General features: G+C 42.8%; 1 protein-coding gene across 2 annotated transcripts in view; it reads left to right on the top strand.

The window, feature by feature from the left end:
- Window positions 1-3,501: 3,501 nt before the first annotated feature.
- Gmps (guanine monophosphate synthase) overlaps window positions 3,502-24,280 on the top strand; it is a 69,079-nt gene continuing 48,300 nt past the window's right edge. Inside the window, exon 1 of one of the 2 annotated variants that reach the window (XM_037206636.1) lies at window positions 3,502-3,696. In XM_037206636.1, the coding sequence (XP_037062531.1) occupies window positions 3,547-3,696 (150 nt within the window). In that variant the 5' untranslated portion in view covers window positions 3,502-3,546. Of the gene's footprint in view, window positions 3,697-12,874; window positions 13,106-24,280 lie in introns of those variants that run through there. The other variant, XM_028894528.2, reaches the window with a different exon arrangement.

Here is a 24,280-nt window from a genome sequence, read left to right on the forward strand (position 1 = left end):
TGAGCACGGCTTTTTTTTTTTTTTTTTTTTTTGCGGACTGACCCATTCCTTGGTAATAATATTGTGCAGGGTCGGAGACTGCAGTGACTTTTGCAGAGTTTGCCTTTGTATTTATTGAATTCAGTACATAACTTCCCGCTGGCACTTGCGTAACGCTTCTGCTTTGTGGGCCCGCCGGAGAGGTTACGAAGCTTTAGTATCAGGGTGCAGCTCGCTTTGTGCCCGACTAAATTGGAAACCCGGTACCTTCTACACAGAACGAATGAGGCGGTCCAGTTTCCCAAACGTGATGGAATGAGTGTACGGGACCGCTAGGTACACAGGGTGACTGAGATAACTTTCAGTCTGCTGCAGCATATTTTTATGCCACTGGAAACTTCTAGAAGCCACCATTCTTGGCATCCAGGGTTATGCATTTTAAGTGGCCTTCCTTTCCTGTGATTTTTTTTTTTTTTTTTTTTAACGAATCCTTGGAAGCTCTTGGAGGTGGAAATGTTGAGATAATAGGTTTAGTATTTTCAGTGATGCCAAAGAAATAGGTTTTCCAAAAATTTTATGAATCCGTAATTGGCCAGTTTTTAAACATCACTGCAAACATAATAATACATGCTTTCTTCAGTTTAAAGTGCTTTAAATTTTGTTGTGCATTTCTGCCTTTACATTTTCTCTTCTTTCCACAGCTTATTAACCACTTAGCTGACTCCTCATATTCTGTCTCCCTCCCTCCTCCTTCCTGTCCCCCTTCTTCCCCGTGTGAGTGTGTGTACGTATGAGAGAGAAAGTACTTTGGGGCTGGAGTTATGTTGGTGAAGACGCAGTAAGCACTCACCTACTGAGCCATCTCTCCAGCCCTTGCACCTGCACAAGAATTTGAGACTATTATTATTATTATTATTATTATTATTATTAATCTTTTTTGTTGTTTTGAGACTGGGTCCTCCATCACACCGTAGCTCATAGTGGCCCATATAACCCAGGCTGCTCTCAAATTTATGGCCATCCTCCTGCCTTAATCTCCCGAGCCCTGGGTTTGTATAAACGAGCCACCACATCTAGTTTAATATATTTAAATAACAGAAAATGGCAACTGTGACATCTTTTAATTTTTGTTAAAGAGAAGAATAGAGCTGGATGTGGTGGTGCATGCTTGTAATCCAAACTAGTCTATAAACGAAGTTCCTGGCCATCCATAACTGCATAGCAAAACTGTCTCAAAAATTGGAAGAGTAAGGGGGAAGCCGGCTGAGCGGCCTTGGCATACATCTTTAATCCCAGTACTCAGGAGGTAGAGGCAGGCTGTATCTCTGAATTTAAAGTCAACTTGGTCTACAGAGCGAGTTCCAGGACAGCAAGGGCTACACAGAGAAACGCTGTCTCAAAAAACAAACAAAAAATAGGAAGAAAAAACAGTTTACAGTGTTATTATCTAAGTAAGACCAAAGGTCTCAATTTATTTATTTTTCTTTATTTTTGCAACAAGATCTTACTGTGTGGTCCTAACTGGCCTGAAACTCATCTTGTAGACCAAGCTGGACTTGAACCCAACAGAGATCCACTGGCCTCTGACCTGAGGGGCTGGGATTAAGGCATGGGCCACTCTGCCTGGCCCTCCTTTTTTGTTTTGTTTTGTTTTGTTTTGTTTTGAGAAGGGATCTCATGTAGCCCATGCCAGCATTGAGCTTGATACATTCCTGTTAGGATGGTTTTGAACTCCTGATGCTTCTGCTTCCATTTCCCAGGTTCTAGCATTACTGGCATGTGCTGTCATTCCTGTAAAAGTCTCAATTTCAATGAATACAGAATAAGGTTTATCACATCCACTTTTGCATTGCAAGGGTTTCAGGAAGTAGCCTACAAGTCTGTGGTGGTTTGAATAGGAAAGGCCTCCACAGGCTCATAGATTTGAATACTTAGTTATCGATAAGTGGGACTGCTTAGGATTAGGAAGTGTGCCCTTGTTGAAGTAAGTGTTGCCTTCCCGGAGGAAGTGTGTCACTGGGGGTGCACTTTGAGGTTTCAGAAGCCTAAGCCAGGCCCAGTGCCTCTATCTCTTCCTGCTGCCTATAGATCTGGATGTATAGAACTCTCAGCTCCTTCTCCATCACCTGTGTGCTGTGTTCCTGTGTGTCACCATGTTATCTGGCATACTGATAATGGACTAAAGTTCTGAAACTGTAAGCCAGCCCCAACTAAATGCTTTTCTTTATAAGAGTTGCTGTGGTCATGGTGACTCTTCACAGCAATAGAACTTTGACTAAGACAAAAGCTGTGAATTGGCCAGGTTTTTGGTTTCTTTGTTTGAGGGGAAAATAAGTTTGCATTTCTATTTTTTTTTTCCTTTTACTTTGAGATTGAACCTTGAGCCCCACACATACTAGGCAAGAATTCTACAGCACTGAGCTAATCCTGTGTTGGGGGTATATTTGTATGTGAATGTGCTCATGAATGCATGTACATATAAAGACCAGAAGACAGCCTAGGGTGTTGTTCCTCAGGAGCTGTCCACTTCTCTCCTCCTACCCCATTTTGAGACAGAGTCATATTGGCCTGATATTCACCAAGTAGGCAAGCAATTTCATTGAGTTTTGTAAGATAATATATTAATACTAAAAACATAGGAAGTAGATGCCTATAAGTAGCTTCTAGACTAATAGCCAGTCTTATTTAGATCTCACTTTTTCACATGTACTAGTGTGTGTGTGTGTGTGTGTGTGTGTGTGTACTGTGTTTACTTTTAAGTGCTATTCCTGTTTGATATCATATCTTTACAGTTTCACTGACTCTCTCTCCTCATTCTCTGGAGTTCCTAATGTTTTCCTGACTATATTTATGTCATTTGAAAAATTGTAAAGTAGAATCATATAATATGTGACCTTTGGGATCAGGTTCTCCACCTCCCAGCATTATTATCCTTGAAACCCAAATAAGATGTTTATATATCAATAGATATATCATGTGTCATCTGTAGATATAAGATGTTTATAAATCAGTATCATCTGTAGATATTATATTTGTTCTTTTTTAATTATAACATTCATTCTTTTTTCTTTCCTTTTTTTTTTTTTTTTTTTTTTTTTTTTTTTTTTTTTTGGTTTTTTGAGACAGGGTGTCTCTGTGTAGTTTTGGTGCCTGTCCTGGATCTCGCTCTGTAGATCAGGCTTGTCTCAAACAGAGATCTGTCTGGCTCTGCCTCCCAAGTGCTGGGATTAAAGGTGTGCACCACCACTGCCTGGCCAATAATCATTCATTTTATGAGTGCCACATCAGTGGAGTTTTTGTTTTAATTGTTTTGAGACAGAGTTTCACTGTGTAGCCCAGAATGACCTCCGAAATGGTAGAGTCAAATGAACAAGAGAATTTATTCTAATTGTTTTTTATTCTTTAACAATACCTTACATGTATATAATGTATCTTGATCATATCCAATCCTCACACTTTCCCCACTGGAACTCCCTCCCACCTTTATATCTTCCCTTTTTTAGAGCTCACTGATTCCGGCTAGTGTTGTTACCTGCATGCGCGTGGCTTTGGGGCTAACCACTGGACATGGGCAATCTACCAGCAGCCATACTCTGGAGGAAAAGTGACTCTTCTCCCAGCAGCCGACACCTGTCAACAGCTCCTAAGTTAGAGGTGGAACCTTCTGAGCCTCTCGCCCATCCATGCCGTAACGTTGACTGGGTTGATCTTGTTCAGGTAACCACAGCTGCCGTGAGTTCATGAGTGCAATGGTGGCATGTTCAGGAGACAGCGTTTCTACCATCCTCCAGCTCTTACATGGGACCTTGAGTCTCGTTGGGGTGGCAGGCAATGGTTAGTGTGAATGTCTCAGTCAGGACTGAGCACCCAACAATCACTTGTTTCCAGCACTTTGATCAGTTGGGTCTGTGTATGGACTGCTGTCCACTGTAGAAAGAAGGTTCTAGGACCAAGGTTGAGGGTAGCACTAATCTATGGAAATAATCATAAATATTAAGAAAGCAGTTTGACATGTCCATTTAACAAAACAACAATAATGAGTTTCCCCTCCCAGGACCTCTGATCTCTCCAATGATGGGCTTTTGACTAGGCTTTCAATAGTAGGCATGAATTTCCTTTTATGGAGTAGTAAGCGAATTTAATCAGTAAGTAGCTGGTTAGCCTATTTATTTATTTACTTTTTTGTTGTTTAGACAAGACCTTATTTATTTTAGAAAGGGTCTCATATAGCCCTCAAACTCACCGTGTAGTCAAGGGTGGCCTTCAACTACCAAGTTCTGGGATTACAGATGTGCCATTATGCCTGGATTTTATCAGTGTCTTAAATAATTTCTTCCAAATTGCAACTTGAGTTTTCTCCAGTCCTGCCTGGGCCTGCAGCCACTCAGACCCACATAAACACACAGATGCTTCTATTAATTAAAACTATTTGGCGTAATGGCTCAGGCTTCTTGCTAGCTAGATCTTACACATAAATTAACCCATAATTCTTATTTATGTTTAGCCATGTGTCTTGCTACCTTTTCCCAGTTCTGCCTTCACATCTTGCTTCCTCTGTGTCTGGCTGGTGACTCCTGACTCAGTCTTCCTCTTCCCAGCATCCTCCTCTCTGCTTATCCCACCTATACTATACTTCCTGCCTGGCTACTGTCCAATCAGCATTTTATTTATCAACCAAATCAGAGCAACATATTCACAGCATACAGGCTGATATCCATAGCACCAAATATTTTTCTTTAGCTATAGTACTGATTTCTCTTTAGTGGTTATGTTGTGGGAATCTTTCTTGAATAAGTACTCAGATACCAGTAAGAGTAGAAAAAAGATGTCACCAAAGCCAGGACAGTTTCTGAAAGCCCTTGGTATGGGGTCCAGTTTGCATTTTCATTTTATATACATTTTATATTCTAAAACCACAAGGTGAAGTGAGCAAGCAATCGAGATTTCACAGGAGCCTGCTTGGCATTCAGCTTGTTGTTTCCTAAAGACATATATTAGAGTTGACAGGTGTAAGCTTTTGTGATCAGGTTGTTAAAGGTAATGACCTATTGTGTTTTAGCTGTTTCTCCAGGTCCTTCTGCTCCAGGTGTCAAAGTGAAGTCACACTTGGAAATGCGTAGGACAAGCAGTGCTAATAATTGGCCTTCTCTGCCTTATTCTACTTCAGTTAAATTATCATTCTATTGAATGTTAATTTTCTGTACCCTACTAAACAAAAATACAAACAACAGGGGGAAATTACTAGTGCAATATTTTAGGTAAAAGCTTTGTATTTATCTAATTCCATGTTTGTATGCATAATGTTTTGTATATAGTTTTGTTTTTCAATGGACAGTGATAATATAAAACAAACAAAACAAAAAAACAACCTTCTAATTAAAAAAGCCTACAGCCAGATGTGGTGACACATATGTTGTAATCACAGCACTGAAGAGACTAAGGCCAGAGGTTCATAAGATGCAGGCTAGCCTGAGCTACATAGTGAGTTCTGAGATTACAGGCCTGCATCACTATACCCAACTCAGTCGTTTCTATACAGGCATTAATTCCTTTCCTGGAAGCTCCATTTCATGACCTAGTCACTTCCCAAAGGCTCTGCATTCAAAGATAGGGGGTTAAGTTTAAGGGTATTAATATGGGGTATCATAATCATTCCACTTCTGCTTCCTCAGTTCATCTCCTTCTCACATACAAAATATACTCATTACATTTCAGTTACCCGCCCCCTCCCATCCTACTTTTTATGGCATCAACTGTAAATACAAAACCTCATCTAAATATCATTTAAATCAGATATGGGTAATGTGGTAAATATTGATTGTCAACTTGACAGAATCTAGAGTCACTAAAGAGGCAAGCCTCTGAGCACACCTGTAAGGGATTCTCTTATAAAGCTAGTAGCTCCTGGGCATGCCTGTGAAGGATTATTTTGATTAGATTTCTTGAAGTAGAAAGCTGGGTGAGCACCAGCATGCATCTCTTTCTGCTTCCTGACTGTAGATGCAACGTCACACCTGCTCAAGCTTCTAACACCAGGACTCCCCTCTTACGATTGATGCACCCTTGAACTGTGACCCAAAACAAGTCCTCTCTCCCTTAATTTGCTTTTGTCAGGGTATTTTATCACAGCACCAGGTGATAAAGTTATATATATATATATATATATATATATATATATATATATATATATCATTAATTTTGAGGGAAATTGTTCCCCAGTTGTGAACATATGAGATACATACTATAGATTTTCAAAATTCAGTTATGGAGCCCAACATGATGACTCATGCCTGTTGTCCCATAACTGGAGTTCAGGACAGCCTTGACTACCGAGTAAGATCCAGTCTCAAGAAAAAAAAATGAGTACAGTTATAGAGCAGGAATAGAGCAAATATCTCATATCTATAGAAATAGGAAAGAAAAAGATGGCAAGTCTAAAATAAGTACAAATTACAAGGCACATTATATGAAATCTTAAGGCTTGAGAATAATCCTTGTCTTGGTCACTGTTTTAGAGCTATGAAGAGACACCATGACCATGGCAACTCTTATGAAAGAAAACATTTAATTGAGGCTGGCTTATAGCTTCAGAGGTTTAGTCTATTATCATCATGGCTTGAAACATGGCAACATGTAGACAGACATGGTGCTGGAGAGGAGCTGAGAGTTCTACATCTAAATGTAGGCAGCACAAAGAGAGAGACTCTGGGTTTGGAATGGGCTTTTGAAATCTCAAAGCCCACCCCCAATGACATACTTCCTCCAACAAGGTCATACCTCCTGATCCTTTCAAATAGTGCCTCTCCCTGGTGACCAAGCATTCAAACCTGTGAGCCTATGGGAACTATTCTCATTCAAACCACCACACTCCTCTTGGCCTTTGGATTGTCCGTGGTGGAGTTCCTGCCCTTGCAGATCTACCTAGCAGAGACTTTTCCCCAGTGCTGTGCCAGGCAGCCTGGCCCTGCAACTTTGTGCAGAGGCTGTTTGTAGTCCAGGCTGGCCCTCAACATACTATTTGCTATGTAACTGAGGATAACCTTGAACTTCTTATCCTCCTGTCTTGTGTCCCATGGGCTAGGATTACAGGCATGTACCACCACACCTAATTTAGGTAGTGTTGGGTATCAAACCCAGAGCTCTGTTCATGTTAAGCCAGTATTTTACCGACTGGGCTATAGCCCTAGCAATATTTGGTCTTTTAAAAGAAAGATAAAGCCAAGTGTGGTGGTGGTTTAAGCAAAATATTCCTAAGGTCATAATTCATAAATATCCTGTTTCGTTGGTGGTGATGGTAGTGATAACATTTTTGTTTTGTTTCAAAATAGTATCTCTATGTAGACTTGTTGTATAGACCAGGCTGGCCTCAAACTATAACACTTCTCCTGCCTCTGCCTTCTGAGTGCATACATTACAGCCATATACTATCATGCCTGGCTCATAAATATCCAATTGTATTGCTGCTCAAAGTTTCCACCTTTTGCAGAACACTACACCTGATTGCTCTTTGCCAGTTTACTGCACGGTTTGCCTCTTCTGGTAGTAATGGTTTTCGTTTCCATTGGAGACTTGCTCAGAATGCCCTTTGCTATTTATATTTACACCAGCATTTTCTTCAGAATCACTGAAGTATTCTGTGGAAAGACTGACCCACTCTCTATAGCTCTTCTTCCTTTCTTTTTAAAATTATTTTTCATGTATGTGTATGTTTGTGTGTGTTTGCTTGTCTGGGTGTGTGCCACATGTGTGCAGGTGTCCTCAGAGGCCAGAAGGTGGTATTAGATCCCCAAACAGGAATTACGGGCCATTCAACCAATGTGGGAGTGAAAACAGGCCCTTTCTGTAAGGGCAGCATAGGCTGGCCCATCTGTGAGTGACAGATGGATAGCTGTCCTATAGAACTTGTGTATCCACTGACCTCTCACCCAAGACTGTCAATTTCTAGGGAACTCTTGGTGGATGGACCTGTTTCCACTGAGAGTGCTAGCATCTCTCTGCGTGCATCTCGCAGCCTGAGCCAGCCTCCTGATAGCCTGCACTCTGCTTGTCAGCGCCCGGCCTTCCTGCTCGCCACAGCTGTCTCTCTAGGCCTTCCTTACTCAGAGGCCAAACTGAGGCTCCCAAACTTATGAATGTTCCCTGATCTCAGGACTCAGACAGCTCAGCTTTTTTTTTTTTTTTTTTTTTTTTTTTTTTTGGATTTTCGAGACAGGGTTTCTCTGTGTAGCTTTGCGCCTTTCCTGGAGCTCACTTGGTAGCCCAGGCTGGCCTCGAACTCACAGAGATCTGCCTGGCTCTGCGTCCCGAGTGCTGGGATTAAAGGCGTGCGCCACCAACGCCCGGCAACAGCTCAGCTTTTAAAGAATGCATCTCTTAAGTGAAATAACACGACAAGACGCCATTTCTCTCTGCTCTGCCGGTCTATAGGAGGGATCACTGTCTCACCAGACCTACAGCTGAATTTGAGACTTTCTCAGGGCTGTGTGGCTTCTCCGGGGGGAGAGCTGCAGGGCTTTCATTTGGCTAGCCTCTTGGCTGCTTTGGGAAGCAGCTCCCCAGTCTCCTTTCTGTCCAGGGAGCTCTTTGGTTGTGTTTAGCTTACTTCTCTGCTTGTGCAATGTTACTTTTACTCTTAACTGTGTTTTCTTACTTATTCTGTAGCTTTGTAAAGCTTTTCCTCTCTGCTATAAAATATACTTTTTTTTCTTATTCTGATTCTCAAAAGAGAAAGGTCACCAACTAACACAGAGGCAGCTTCTAGTCTACCATCTTAACAGAAGTCTGTTTGGGAAGGGGACATTGAGATGCAGTCTCACCATTTAGCCCTGGCTGGCCTGAAAACCAGTGTGTTGACCATGATGTTTGGAATGTTGAAACGATCCCCCTACCTCTGTTTTCTACATACCAGGATTACAGGCATGTAGAAGTATGCTTGGCTTTGAAAATGTATATATAACTTCTGAAGTAGCCTGGTCTAGCCTGTGCTTTGCTCACATATCATTGCTTATTTCTTGTTTGGTTGTTTGGTTGGCTCAGTCATCAACTGATGGACTTTTTTTTTTTTAACTATTGCTGTTTATTTTGAGACAGGGTCTCATATTGTGGCCCAGGTTTGTCTGGACCTCACTATGTAGCCCAGGCTGATCTGGATCTCATGGCAACCTTCTCAGTTTCCCAAGTGCTGGGAATCTAGGCATGAGTCACCATGCTCAAACACTGGGCATAATCTTGTATTTAATTTTCTAGTCATCCTTTGCCTAACCAGAATAAACCTCAAGGATCAGTTTGGTCAGTTTAATTAACCAAGTGGCTTTTACCAAAATATTGATTACTCCACTTTTTTTTTTGTTGTTTTTTTTTTTTTGTGATCACTGACATGTTTGATACGATACAGATTCCCTTGGCCAGCCTATAAATAACCAAAGGCAATTGGGTTATTTTGTTATTTTGGACTATTTTAAAGAGCACATTGGGATGTATTAACTTCTTTTGTTATTTTTCTTGTAGTCAGGGTGATTATGTTTCAGTTTAAAAAGTTCCTAATGGTTCTTGAATCTAGAGGGAAATGTTAAAACAATGTTTGTTTTTTTCCCATTTATTAGCTACTAGAAATCCCAAAAAGCTTTTATTTAGTTTACTGGAGAATTTTAACAGAAATATATATGTGGCTTCCTATGGCTTCTGAAAGGCTAGGGCACTTGGCTTAGAGAAAACATAGAAACCAAGGTCATTGAAATTCTAAATAGCAAGAAGTTGCAGCTGTGGGTTGCTGAATATTTTTCAAAAGCACAGAGTGTTTTATTGCCAGACTTGTGGCCTCTGGTTTCTTTTTCCTGGGCTCCATTTCAGAAATTAATTCCACCATCTAGTGGCTCCTTCCTGTAATTTCCCGTTTGTGGATTTCTTTTCAGCAGTTCACTATCATGTGAACTATAACTCAATATAGTATTTGGAATTTTAAAACTTAGTTTAGCAGGGCATTATCAGTTATTGAGGGTACCTCAGATAAAGGGGAAGGAGGCTTGGGGTGGTGGCATTTCCATTCGGGAAAAGCAGGACTGCCAATAGCAGTCCTTAGAGAAAGCAGGATCACAATGCTCCCTTCTAGGCAACTCTTTGTATGTTCTGGATATTAAACCTCTGTCAGATGAATAGCTGGCAAAAGTACTGTCTCATTCTGTGGGCTTTTCTCTTCACCCAGTTGGTTGGGTTTTTTTGTTTGTTTTTGTTTATTTTGTTTTTGTTGTTTTGTTTTGTTTTTGAGACAGGGTTTCTCTGTGCCTTTCCTGGAACTCACTCTGTAGTTCGGGCTGGCCTCAAACTCACAGAGATCTGCCTGCCTCTGCCTCCCAAGTGCTGAGATTAAAGGCGTGCGCCACCCAGATTTAGTTGGTTGTTTCTTTAGCTTCATTTCAAGAAGTCCCACTTGTCAGCCGGGCAGTGGTGGCGCACACCTTTAATTTCAGCAGTCAGGAGCCAAGTGGATCTCTATGAGTTCAAGGCCAGCCTGGTCTACAGAACGAGATTCAGGACAGGCACCAAAACAACACAGGGGAACCCTGTCTTGAAAAAAGAAGTCCCACTTGTCAATTGTTGGCCTTAATTTTTGGACAAATGAGGTCCTATTAGGAAGTCCTTTCCTACACCAATATCTTGTATGGTTCTGCCTGTGTTTTCTTCGAGCAGTTTTGGTGTTTCAGGTTCAAGTTTAGGTCTTTCATCCATTTGGAATTAGTTTTTGTGCAAGGTAATAAATAGGTAGGGGTCTAATTTCATTTTTCTTACATATGCACATCTGGTTTTCCCAGCACCATTTGTCTTTTCTCCAGTATGTTTTTGGCATCTTTGTTAAATATCAGATGGATGTAGTTATGTGTACTCATGTTTGGGTCTTTGATTTTGTTTCATTGTCTACATGTCTATGTTAGTGCCAGTACCATACTGTTTTTTATTACTGTGACTCTAAACTATTTCTTGAGGTCTGGGATGGCAATCCCTCCAGCATTGGTATTTTTGCTCAAGATTGTTTTGGCTGCCTAGGGTCTTACATGGTTCCATAAACTATATAGTTTTTAAAGCACTGAGAAATTAATCTGGGTTAGGATTATGGGTCATCCAATGAATAAATAGTAGAGAAACACTTCTATGTGCAATCTAAGGCTAGATTGGAAGCGGCCATATAGGGACTGGCCATGCGTCTCAGTGTAGGGTTTGTTATAAAACCCTGGACTTCATCCTTGGTATGCCAACAGAGAAGGAAATCAGACAAAACTACACAGCTTCTACCAGGAGTACTCTCCTGGGAATTCTGACCCAGTGCAGAGGAAATGCAGCTATCCTTAAGCAGTTTGAGAGAGAGGCCACAGAGAGGTGGCAATGCCCTGAGGGTCAAAGTGTTCCAGCCCTCAGGGGCTATTTCCAGAGCACAGGTATCAAAGGTGGAGTGAGAAAGCCTTAGAATAGGTTATTCTAAGCCCCAGCCCTTGGGCCCCTTTATCTCAGGCCAAGTAGATAGCAGCCTTTAGACTGCTCTGATTGATACAATAAAGCAGAGAAAAGCTATTCATGATGAATAAACTCTGCTCTAATTGCAGAAAAATTTCCCTTTAGTGACCAGGTTTAGGGGTGTTGTTTTCATAAAGAAATAAATAACTGGATGCAATCACAGGCCAGTTATTTTGTGGAATATGCCTACATTTGATTCCCATTTCTTTCATTCATTTTGGACATCACTATTGTCACATTATGCTCATCTTACTTAGACCATCAAGTGACACATGATACTGATTTATTGTGGGGGTGGGGGGTGGATGTTTATACAAGTTGAAACTGTTCTATCTTAACTACACTCTGGATTGTTCATACAGACCCACCAAGAAAACCCAGTATCATGGCATTGGAAAATTCAACTGTTAATTTTTCCAACCAAAAACAAAAACAAAAAACAAAAAGGTAAGTGAAACAGGGCTACTTGAGTGGCAAATTATTTACCGTGTCTTAGTTTTCTGGTTTGTAAAAGATGTGACAAGAACAATCCTTCTTCTCTATTCTCAACACACCGACCGTTAGAGTAATTTCTGGTGATTCCAGTTTGCTCGATGCCACTCCCCATAACCTGAACCAGAGCCTGACAGCAGAGCGTGGCAATGTTAGTGTTTTATAATAGATGGATAGTTGTTGAAAGGCTTTACTAGAAATGATCATTCCTTGTTTTTTTTTTTTTTTTTTTTTGAGACAAGGTGTTGGGGACACAAACTCGTGGCGATTCTCTTGTCTCAGCTTCCCTGGTGCTGGTATTCAGGAGTGAGCCAGGACACTTTGCTACACGTTGTTATTGTTTTCCTCAACCCTGATTCAGGCTTTCAGATAACCACTTCAAAGTAATACTAACGCTGATGGGTGCCAAGGGGCTAGCTGGAGGAACTACAGTTCCTTCCCTGAAAACAATTCTAATGAAAGCACTGTTTGCTATACTGAGCTCCAGGACCAGCCCGCTGGCGCAGCTGCCAATCAGGGCTGCTCTCAAACTCCCTTCTTTTACGAAATCCGGCAGGCGCTGCAGATCTGATGAACCTAAACCTTTGCCTCTCCAATGACCTGCAACTGCGTCCTGGCTACCCAAACGGCCCCTGGAGGCCTGCTCCCCTGTGCCACCAGCTGCCACTGAAGTCAGGTGGCCCTTCAGCGGAAGGGGCCTCCCGACTGGAGTTTTTCTTGTGGTGGCCTTGGTGACAAAGCCACGCTACGCCGAAGGCTCCTCCTAGCAGTAAGGCGATCCAGGCCGCAGCCGCGTGGCGCACGCTTTCCATTCCTGTAGGCTAGAGGCTCCCTTCCTCGGGCGACGGCGAGGGCGGGGCTTGGTTGGCCCCGCCTCCGTGGGCGGGCCGGTTGGCGGCGGACTGACGGACGGAAGCCGGAGGCGGGAGCAGAGCTCGCTCCGGCTGTGTTCTGGAGCTGCGGCGGCGTTCCGTGCTGCTGCTGTGCTGCACGCTTACCACAGTTAGGTGGTCCAGGCGCTGTGCTGCTCGCGTCCAGGCCTCGCTAGCGTCTCCGCCCGCGGCACCGATTCTTCCGGCGCCCTCCCGCCGCCACTGCCCAGATGGCTCTGTGCAACGGAGATTCCAAGGTCAGTCTGTGCTTGGGGTCCCTGCCGCCCTCAGGCAGCGTGAGCGAGACCTGGGAGACCGTCCGCGTCCCTTGGCCGGGGCAGCGGCGCTCGGCGAGTCGCAGCCTGGCCTGCGGCGCGACTTCCCGGTATCGGAGGCACCTTTTTGGCTTTGCTAGTGTGAGAGATACGAGTGGCGGGAGCGACCCCCGCGGTCGCGGTCGCCGAGTTCCAGCTCAGAGGCGACCGGGCCGTGGGCCCCGGTTCTTGGGGATGCCGAGGCCCTTAAGCCGCAGGGCAGGATCGGAGCCTCGCGTGCGGCGGTCGCGCTGGGCGGCCTGTGGTCTTCTCACCCGCCTGGGTGAAGGGCCTCTCTGTTTCCCGCCGCGGTGGGCCCTAGCGAGCCCCGCTGACCGCAGCCTCTCTTCCTGGTCCCAGATGTGCTCCGTCGCCCGGTTCTCCCGCCATCCTCGGAGGGGAAGGGTGTGTGGCCAGGTTCCGTTCCTGCGCACCCTGCCTCGTGTTTCACGTGCTAGTTTTGGGAGACCCGTTTTCCCGCTTCTGGGGACGCTGGCTGCGAGCCGAGGTCTCCCCGGGTGCTGGAAAAGTTGACTAACTGCGTGAGCCAAAACGCGAGAGCGTTGGGCCGTTGATAGGCTTCCCGTCGCCTCCAACTCCCAGCCTTATTCGACCTCTTTCTCGCCCAGCCTCCGAATTGGCCTCCTTCCCCTGCCGAGTTAAAGTCGTCTTTGGTCTGGAGGTCTTTAATGATTTTCACAAAAGCCAGTTTTGTCAGCGGGAAACTGCAGTGTTGAAATGCTATTTACTTTAGCGAGGTGTACAGTCACCCTCTGCGTTGTTGTGGCCTAGAACTGGTTAAATTTCTCTTCGGGTATATGAAACACCAAACTTTGGAGTGGGGCTCGGTGTTCGACAGCCAGGCGTAATTTCAATACTGTTACAAAGATGGAGCTTAAGTGTCACGACTTCGTTGAATGGCTGTTAATACTTAGTAATCGTTCAAAACCTGCATTGAACAAATGAATAAACATTGTGAGGTAGCTCCTATATTCTCAAACCTAGCACCTGACATGCTCTGAAGAGTTAATCTCATCATATATCTATGTACATTTGTCTTTAATTTTGAACCTTACAACTCAAGGGAAGAATACATTTTTATTGCTCATGAATCGGGCTGAGGTATTAGGAGAACACAAGCCTGCTTTACAAGCTTTGAAAAATACATTCTGCAATCGAGAAGAGTATTTTCACGAAATACTCACATCAGAAAGTTAAAATTTCAATTTTCAAATTATCTCAACAGTATAAGCATAATTTTATAACTTTTTAAGAGGAGAGTTTTGGTCATTGTGTTTTTTTTTTTTGTTTGTTTGTTTGTTTTTGTTTTTTCCCTCTCTGGTTTTCCGAGACAGGGTTTCTCTGTGTGACTTTGGAGCCTGTCCTAGAACGCGATTTGTAGACCAGGCTGGCTTTGAACTCACAGAGATCCGCCTGCCTCTGCCTCCCGAGTGCTGGGATTAAAGGTGTGCACTACCACTACCTAGCTCACAAGATATATTTGAGTGTGAAGTGAATTAGCTAAATTTTATTTCAAGGTCATGGGAAGGGGCGGGGAGCAGCTTACAGCTTGTCTATAACTCTAGTTCCAGATGATTCGATGTCCTCTTCTGGGTCACCAGTGGACACTGCATGCACCTGGTGCAGACATTACATGCAGGCAAAACACCCTTATACAAATTTAAAAATAAAATGGAAACAAAACAAAACAAAACAAAAACTAATTCTTAAGCTGGGCAATTAGAATTAACCATCACAGATGTTATCCCAGCACCTTCAAGGTAGAAACAAGATCATCAGTCGAAGACCAGCCTCCTCTACATGCACAAACTTTTAAATTTTGTTCAAAAAATGTTTAGGAGTGTTCTGCCTGCATGTGTGTGCCTGTGTGGAGGCCAGAAAAGGACACCAGATCCCCTTGGACTGGAATTACAGACAGTTTTGAGCTGCCATGTGGATGCTGAAAATTGAATCCGGGTCCTCTGGAAGGGCACTGAGCCATCATCTCTCCAGCCATCATCTCTCCAGCCCCTGTTTTTAGAACTTTAAAAAATTCTGTTAATTTATGTAAATGGGTTTTCTAGTTGGCTTTTTGTTATCTGGGAAGGTGGAACTCCAGTTGAGAAAATTCCCTCCCTCCCCCATTGCCTTTGGGCAGGTCTGTAGTGTATTTTTTTTTATGTGTGTGGGAGAGCCCAGCCTTGTGCACAGTACAGCCCTGGAAACAGTGGTCCTTGATTTGTAAGACAGCATGGGGAGCAAGCAGTGTTCCTCTGTGGTTCTGTTTCAGTTCCAGACTCCATGTTCTTTCCTGCCTTGAGTTCCTCCCTGACTTCCCTGATATGGACTACCCCCGTAAGCTGAAATAAACCCTTTCCTTTCCAAGTTGCTTCTGGTCATAGTACTTTCTTACATACAGCATTAAAAAGCTAAGGAACTGATGTTTTGTCTGTCTGTATGTTGTTTGCACTCCCATTACTTACTTAGATGTTTGCCAGTGGAGGCTAGAACAGGGTATCGTATCCTCGGAACTAGAATTATAGATGGTTGTGAGCCACAATGTGGGTTCTGGGAACTGAGCCTGGATCTTCTGCAAGAGCAGCCAATGCGATTCTTAATGGCAGAGACATCTCTCCAGCCCCAGTGTATATGGTTTTGGAAACAGGGTTTCACACTATAGTCCAGGCTTGCTTGGAAATCATGGCAATCCTCCAGCCCCAGTTTCTTTTTTCCTATTTTGTTTTTTCAAGACAGAGTTTTTGTGCCTTTCCTGGAACTCTTGTAGACCAGGCTGGCCTCAAACTCACAGAGATCCACCTGGCTCTGCCTCCCAAGTGCTGGGATTAAAGGCGTGCACCACCACTGCCCGTTCCAGTTTCTTGAATGCTGGGCTGGGATTAGGAGTGTAAACCACAACACTCAGTTTACCTTTTAAAACTTCTTAATATACTTGCTACAGACAAAAAAAATGTAGTATGGGCTTAGTTTCTAAAAAGGCCTGTATGAACCAAATGAGAGTGCCTTTGGAGTGGGCCAAATTTTCACCAAAAAAAGTCTCTTTCGTATCTGTGCGCCCATACAATCATAATTCAATAGGATTTTTTTCTAATCCATGTAGTTTTTTTTTTTTAATCATAATGGGAGAGGAACTCAAAGCCTTGAATATGTTGGCTCCCCCCTCCCTTTCTTTCCTCCCCCTCCCTTTCTTTCCTCCCCCCTCCCTTTCTTTCCTCCCCCCCTCCCTTTCTGTTTTTTGAGACAGCATTTCACTATGTAGCACTAGCTGTCCTGGAACTCACTTGGTAGCCCAGGCTGGCCTCGAACTCACAGAGATCCGCCGGCCTCTGCCTCCCAAGTGCTGGGATTAAAGGCGTGCGCCACCACCGCCCGGCGGAGACTTTTCTATTGGGGACTACGGGGTCCAGCCCCTCAGTAGTCCCCTCCCAGGGTCCGGGAAGAATCTACAACCAGCTGATAATTAATCTTTGATGAAAAGAAATGAATATGTACACAAAACTCCTTAGTCCATATACTTTATTATTCTGTGTGAGTTCTTTGTCTACACAGCTTCAGTTCTGTTCTCGTGCCTAGCTCCCCTCTTGCCTGATTTCTCTCTGTATTCATCTACTGCTCCCTCTAAGTTCTATCTTAATTCTCTTGTCTTAATTCTGCCTCACCTAGGTCCTTTTCATCTCGTTCTTACCCAGCTAGTACTTTCCTATCTGACTTTTCCTCATTCATCTTCCATCTTGTCTACACGTACTCTATGGTCAAAATCCTCCTTATTCCTCCCTGTTCTCCATCTCTCTGTCCTCCCCAAGTCTCTCCAGTGTCCACTTATAAACCCAAGCAATAGCAATCCCCTGGTTGAGCCAGGTCACCAGGCTTGAATTCTACGGGGTCATAAAGGTAGGTAAGAATTTTCCTCAGGCAGGGACCACCAGGCTTCAGGGTCAAATGGAGGGGTGTTAAGAATCACATAAAGGGACATTGTTAATCATTATTTGCAACCCAAAAGGGAAGTGACCAATGGGGAAATGAGTTAACTAAAGGCTAAATTCAGGTAATATCTAAGAAGAGGGATCTTATGTGCTCCACTATAGTTTTAAATGTGATTGGTAGAAAATGTTAAGAATCTGTAAGTTGCTAGGTCAATGGGAGAAAATAAAACTGCCCTCTTTTTTCTTGTGGCTCCTATCTGCCCAAGCTATCTGCCGTTTTTTTTTTCTGCAGGGTGAGGGAAAGTGTGCTCAGTTGCTAGGCAACCTGTGTACAGCTAGATGCCTCTGGCGATAGTTAAAGGGAGATCTGGAACTAGAGGTAAGATTTGGGAAAGGAGGAAGTTAAGCTTAATTGGCACATCCACCAGGCCTTCTTAAATGGGGAGTCTGGATGCTTAAGTCTTTTCTTAGAGAGTATGGAGGTATCTCTGATAAGGTACATTCCTCCATCTGGGGATGGATTTGGCCGGATGCTGCCAATGATAATTACAGGGAGGTTTGAACCGGAATTCTGGCTGAGCATAGCTGTCAGAGCAGAAGGTTATCTAAATATTCCCAGCAGTGGTTAGGTAAGGAGTTTGAGGTCTATAAAGTTAGTAAGGCTGTAAGAAAGGAGGGTCCGAGCTAAATTGTGTAAAGCTATTACTTAAGGTCCACCTGACCTAGGCAATGTCTCCTTGTGGAATTTACCTTAAATCAGGAGACTTGCATGTGGACTGTTATTACTGTTAGTCCTTGAAAGTGGCCAAGGGAGATATCTGATTCCAGAGAAAGCCTTTCCTGAGGCTGTTCTCCAAATACCTGGAATGTGTATGTCCAGAGAGTGATCAGTCCACACTGTTAGCCCTTCTTAGGGAAAAATCAATTGGGAAAACTGAAGACACACGATTTTCATAACAGAAGACAGCTGATATATAACAAGCCAAGTAACACAAAAAGCTCCTTGGAATTTGGCTTCCTCTGGAGGAATTCCTTGATCCCTCCAGGTAGTGACTTTGCCATAATCAGCTGAGTTCTTAAGATATATTCCTGTGGCCCTGAGCATTTTACTTTAGAGAGACTGAAGGGAGAGGTCTCATGTATCTTAGGTTGTCCTTAACTTCCTCCTGCCTTCACTTCCTGAGTGTTGGAATTGCAAATCTGTGAACCCACCCCCAATTGGTTTTTCACTTCTTTGGATAATTGTTCTAGGTGCTCTCCCCGCCATAGTGAATTGTGGGAGACCAGCTTCCACATTTATTTCCCCAAGGGACTCTTGAGGAGTGAGGAATAAGAGATTTAGAAATTTAGAGTGGAGAGAAACAACAGATAGAAACACAGGATAGCCTTGGGTGGGCCTGGATCCTTATCTACCAGCCCAGAATATTATTCAAAAGGGCTTTTTATAACAATGCCAAGGGGAGGAGCAAAAGACCTCCCCCTTGCTAGTTACAGCCAAGTGTAGACTCTTCCAAACACCTGGTACTCAGGCCTTTGGTCCAATCATCCTCTTATGCAGTCCTGCTGGGTACAGCCACTAGGAAACCTAGGTGGACTCCAACGGTAGTTACAGTCTTTAAAAACATGTTTGAATTATTTACATACAGCAGTGCTACTGATTTTACCCAGGTAATAATGCCTGGCCACAGGTGTTCAGCAAATGGTTGATGAAAGGTTATATTTTTTACTGTGTGTGTATATGCTAGACCAATAAAAGGTGCCTCACATTCCAGACAATCTACTGAGCTACGTCTTCCACTTTGTTCCCCTTGCTTCTCTTCTTCCTTTCTCCCAGCCCCTTCTTGTGATCCTCTCTCTAACCCCATGTCTTGAACATGCTAGTCAGGTACAGCCTTAGCTCAGAATTGTGATTTTGTAGCAAGCAACTGACTCTTAGATTTGAATATTGGCTCTCTTAATGACTCTGGCATAGAGTTTCACTATCTAATACCATTGAAGATTGAGGGTGAGTTATTCATTGTGACAGCATCTTTTGGTTTGTGGAGATAAGTGATAGTTTGGAATTTTTTTAATTTAAAATTTTAGTAAGATTATGTGTATTATGTAGTAACCTGTACAGATCTTCAAGTATATAGGTTGAATTTTGACAGTAAATGCCCTCACCAACCACCCCAATAGTTGTACATAAACATTTCTATCACTCCCGAAGTTCCTGCACACTCTGACAATAATCTGTAGTGTTGCCTATATAGAGAATCAGTTGTGTATTGGTTGCAGATGCCCTCACCCAGTGCAGTGCATTGTTAAATGTGGTGATGTATATGCCAGTGGTTTGTTTTTTAAGTTTTACTTTATATGTATGGGTGTTTTGCCTGCATGAGTATCTGCACTGCATGTGTGCCTGGTAGTCATGGTAGCCAGAAGAGGTGTTGATCCCCTGAAACTAGAGTTGGAGCTGATTGAGTTGCCATGTAAGTACTGGGAATTGAACCTGGGTTCTGTGGAGGGACAGTCAGTGCTCTTAACTACTGATTCATCTCTTTAGCCTCTATTCTTTTTATTATTGTGGTTTTTACAATATATGTATATCTCAGGATTTGTCTTGTCCATTCATAATTAGATAGCCATTTGATTTTTCTGCTTAATTTGAACTGCTTCGTCAGGATAGCTTTGAGTAGGTGTTGATGCTTCCCATTTCCCGGGTTGGGATATATAGGTTCCAGTGCTTAACAGATGCACATCCTGGCACCTGTAGCCATCCATTGTTGGTTAGTTGGTTTTTGAGGCTGAGTCTCACTAGCATGGACTGGATTTGTAGTTGAGGATAGCTTCGAACTTCTGTTCTTTTTGCCTACACCTCCCAAGTGCTAGGATTATTTATAGATGTGTATACTTACACCAGGCTAAAACAAGATTTAAAAACAACAAAAACCTTTGAAGCTAGGCGTGGTGATGACCATGCAGATAATCTCAGCATGTAGATTGTGGATTTAATAAGGTTGGAATTTTATTTTGTTTTTATTTTGAAACAAGATTTAATGTAGCCTAGACTAGATGCCTGCTATATAGCTGAGGATGACCTTGAAGGACTGAGCCATTTGCTTTCCATCACTCTTCATTACAAAGTTCTGTTTATGCCACACTGGGGATTGTGTTGTACTGGAGATTAAACCCAAGGATTCTGCATTCCAGGCAAGAGATCTATCAACTAAGCCTCATCTCTAGCACCTAAGTTGGATTTTTTTTTTAAGTGAAATAAAAGCTGTTTTCAATTATTTAATGTGACATGTTCTCAGTTTATCTGCTGAGCTTATTACCCTGTGGAGTGTGGGATATTCTGGCTTACCTCTAGAAGTTCTAGTTCCTCTAGGTGATTCCTCCTCCTGTCTGATGTCTTTCTTTCCTGAGTTAGCCTCTTATTAAGAGAGAAAGAAACTAAAGTCTGCATTACATTTTAATGTCCAAAGCTAAAGAATCTGTGTGTAGTGGGGCTGGAGAGATGGCTCAGCTCTGAAGAGCTTTTCCTGGCTGCTCCTAGAGGACCCACGTTTTACTCCCAGTATCCACATGGCAGTTCACAACTGGCTAAAATCCATCCTCTTCTGACCTTCTCAGGCACCAGGCGTGCACATGGTATACATACATTTATGCAGGCAACACTCATACAAATTAAAAAAAAATTGAAAGGGAAAAAAGAGGAATTCAGTGTGATGTATATCATAAGGGCCAGGTTACAAAGCCACATCCACAAAGTCTCACCAACATGACTAACTAAACAAGACCTGAACTAGGAAAACACCAATAGACATGCTAACTCACAATGCCTGAATCTCAAAGAACTACAGGCAACTAAGGAATTCTGAAAGCAGGTGAAATAGTCTTCCTTAGAGAAGAGCACAGAAATTGGCCTTGAAAACATAATACATACAAATTACATTATATGGACTAATCAGATTGTACTCATATATTTAGGGGTCTCTCTCTCTCTCTCTCTCTCTCTCTCTCTCTCTCTTCTCTCTCTCTCTCTCTCTCTCTCTCTCTCTCTCTCTAAACTATCATTATTCCTCGTTCAGAAATTTGTGGGCCACCTTTCCGTGTCTAGCCCCACTTTATCTTGTCTACTCCAATGCTAGTAAGCTCTTCATGTTCTCTTAGTGGTGGCAAAAGTATAAGAGCCAATTGTGGACATTTAAGACTCAGCACAGTGTTGTTTCTGCTCTCAAGACAGTGGCTAAAACAATCCTCATGCTTAGTGCCAAAGGTAAGAAAATATCAAGAGGAGGTCTGACTGAGGTCAAGTGCCAGGTGGCATACATAACAGGGAATGGTTTAGAATGAGGACCAGAATGAGTCTGGGAAATTATAAACAAAAGCACATGTGAAGAACCTAATGAGCCCTTGGGTCCCTCACATCTGGGTCCTCTGGCAGAGCAGCAGATGCTAACTACCGAGCCACCTCTAGCCCCTCCTCTGTTTTCCTGTAACTAACAACATATGTTTTGGGTTGGAGAGATGGCTCAGTGGGAAAAATGCTTGCCACCCAAGTATGAGACTCCCACAAGTTGTCCTCTGACCTTCACATGTGCTGTGGCATGTGTGCACACCTACACACAGTAAATACAGGAATGTAAAAAAAAGTGATTCATTGAAATAATTGCAATAGAAATCCATGCATTAGGTACTGTGATAAAGGAGGCAGAGATAATGATCTCAGATCCTGTGTAATGCACTACTTACTGTACTTGGATGTCTGACTTCTGGTACCAACACCATTTCCTAAAGCTACTCCATGCATTATGTAAGATGAACTATGTTGCCGTCAACTACAGTTAGAATCATATGAATAAACTAAAACACACCAGGGCAGAATATAATCCTTCAAATAGATCCAGAAAGGTTTGTTTAGACAGACTTTTGTGTGGATATGTCCCAGTCCATCCTCAGACTCCCTTCAAACTCAGTGTGTAGCTAAGGATGATCTTGAAACTAATGATCTGCTATTACAAAGTACTGGCATTATAGATTTGCTGTGTGTATGCAGAGTATGGGAATTAAAGACCTGAGCCACCATGAATAATTAACTAGAATAGTTTCTGCAATATGTTAAAAGTTTAAAAATATAATTACTAAACCAAACTTGACTGTGAATAGTACAGAGCTTGGAGGGAAAAGAACTTGCTTTCATTACTAGGTGCTGTTTTTTTTTCTTCGATACCTTAGTTGTTGAAAACGGTTGGGTAAGAAAGTTGGTAGCCAGCCGTGGTTCAGTTTCTAGCACCTACGTCATATAGTTCACAAGCTGCTACTCCCTCCATTCAGGGGCTCTGATGCCCCTTTTTGGCTCTCTGGGCACCTGCACACAGGTGGCACACACTGTTATAGTTTTCTGTTGTGCTGGCTTCTGGGGTCTAAACTCAAGTCTTCCTGCTTCTGTAGCGAGTGCTTTGGCCATGGACCCATCTCCCCAGACCAACAGTGAAGTACTTTTAAAAGACCACTAGAGTACATTGTATACATTTTACACTCAGTCCCATTAATTAGCACCTTCCTAAGTTTTTACCAAGAGCAAGTAAACAGACTTTTTAACATTACAGGAAGTTTTTGTTTTACATGGTGCTGATAAGCAACACCCCCCACATGGTTTCTCTGTGTAGCCCTGGCTGTCCTGGAACTTGCTCTGTAGACCAGGCTGGCCTCAAAACTCACAGAGATTCAACCACCTGCCTCTACTTCCAGAGTGCTTGGATTAAAAGTGTGTGCTGCTGCTGCTGCTGCTGCTGCTGCTGCCTCCGCCACTGCTACCAGGCCAGAACAATTCTTTTAATTGGATTTACAAAGAGTTTTAATTAACTGGTTTGGATTTCAGTTATCATATATTAACTGTGGTTACATAAAGTACAAACTTCATTGTCAGTTAAAAAATGACTGCATAACTGATCATGACCAGTCACATCTTTTCTTTCAGAATCTGCTGAAAGTGGTGAGTAGTTACTGTACACTGTATTACATTGTCTCCCGGTGATAAGCCTGTAGGACATTTTTACAAATACAGACAGAGAGAGCCAAAAGAGAAGAAAGTGCATCAAGATATAAAAATCCACCCATACTCTGTTTTTTTAGAGTTCATTCTTCTGTGAAGCACTCTTTGAATTTTTAGATAGACTGTATTAAGATGGGGTTGTATTGTTTTCTTTTCCTTTCTTTCCTCCCCCCACCCCCCTTTTTTCTCCAAGATAGTTTTCTCTGTGTGTAGCCCTGGCTTTCCTGAAACTTTCTCAGTAGGCCAGGCTGGCCTCGAACTCAAAGAAATCTGCCTGTCTCAGCCCCCTGAGTTCTAGGATTAAAGGCGTGTGCCACCACTGCTCAGCTGATTGGGCTATATTGTAAATGCAGTCCCTGCATGGATTTCCAGAGCACATGCACATTTTAAGAATATTTCCTTAGGTAAATTTGAAACACACATATAAAAAGAAGAAACCAAGATAAGAGACAAGACTAAAATAGCACACTGGATTTATCATCCAACTTGATTTTAGAACATGGAAAATTTTGTTGCATCCATGCCTACTCCACCTACTTTTGCATTATTTTCCAGGTGGCTATTTCCTAGCACATTTGTTCTTGTTTCCTTCTATTACAGTGATAAGGTATTCTGACCACAAGCAACTTGGTAAGGAATAGGGTTTACATTCCAGGTCTCAATTCATCACTGAGGGAGTCAAGGCAAGAAGCAGGAGGAAGGCTGCTTCTTTCTCTGGCTTGCTTCTTACTCTCTGGCTTCTTTTCAAACTTGTGTTTGGCTAGCTTTGTTAGCCCAGGACCACCTGCCTAGTTATGGATGGTATCTTTACTGTGGGCTGGGCCATCCTTAATGAAGTAGTCCTCTGACAATGCCCCAATTGAGAAGCTGACAGACCAAATCAGATACAGGCAGTTGAGGTTCTTTCTTCCCAGGTGACTCTAGCTTATGTTAAGTTGGCTGTAGAAACCAAACAGCATCTCTGTTTTGCTAAATTGCTTTCTAGAAGTGTTAAGATTTTATGCTTGACAGGGATAAAAGTGAAAAACTTAAAAATGTCAGTATTCTAAGTTAGGTATGTCTATTGCGAAAGATTTTAGTTAAAGTGAATTTCCCCATACTTGCACTCTAGCAGCACGTTTTAGTCACCTCATTAAT

The sequence above is a fragment of the Peromyscus leucopus genome, chromosome 6 (assembly GCF_004664715.2).
Source record: "Peromyscus leucopus breed LL Stock chromosome 6, UCI_PerLeu_2.1, whole genome shotgun sequence".
NCBI lineage: Eukaryota > Metazoa > Chordata > Mammalia > Rodentia > Cricetidae > Peromyscus > Peromyscus leucopus.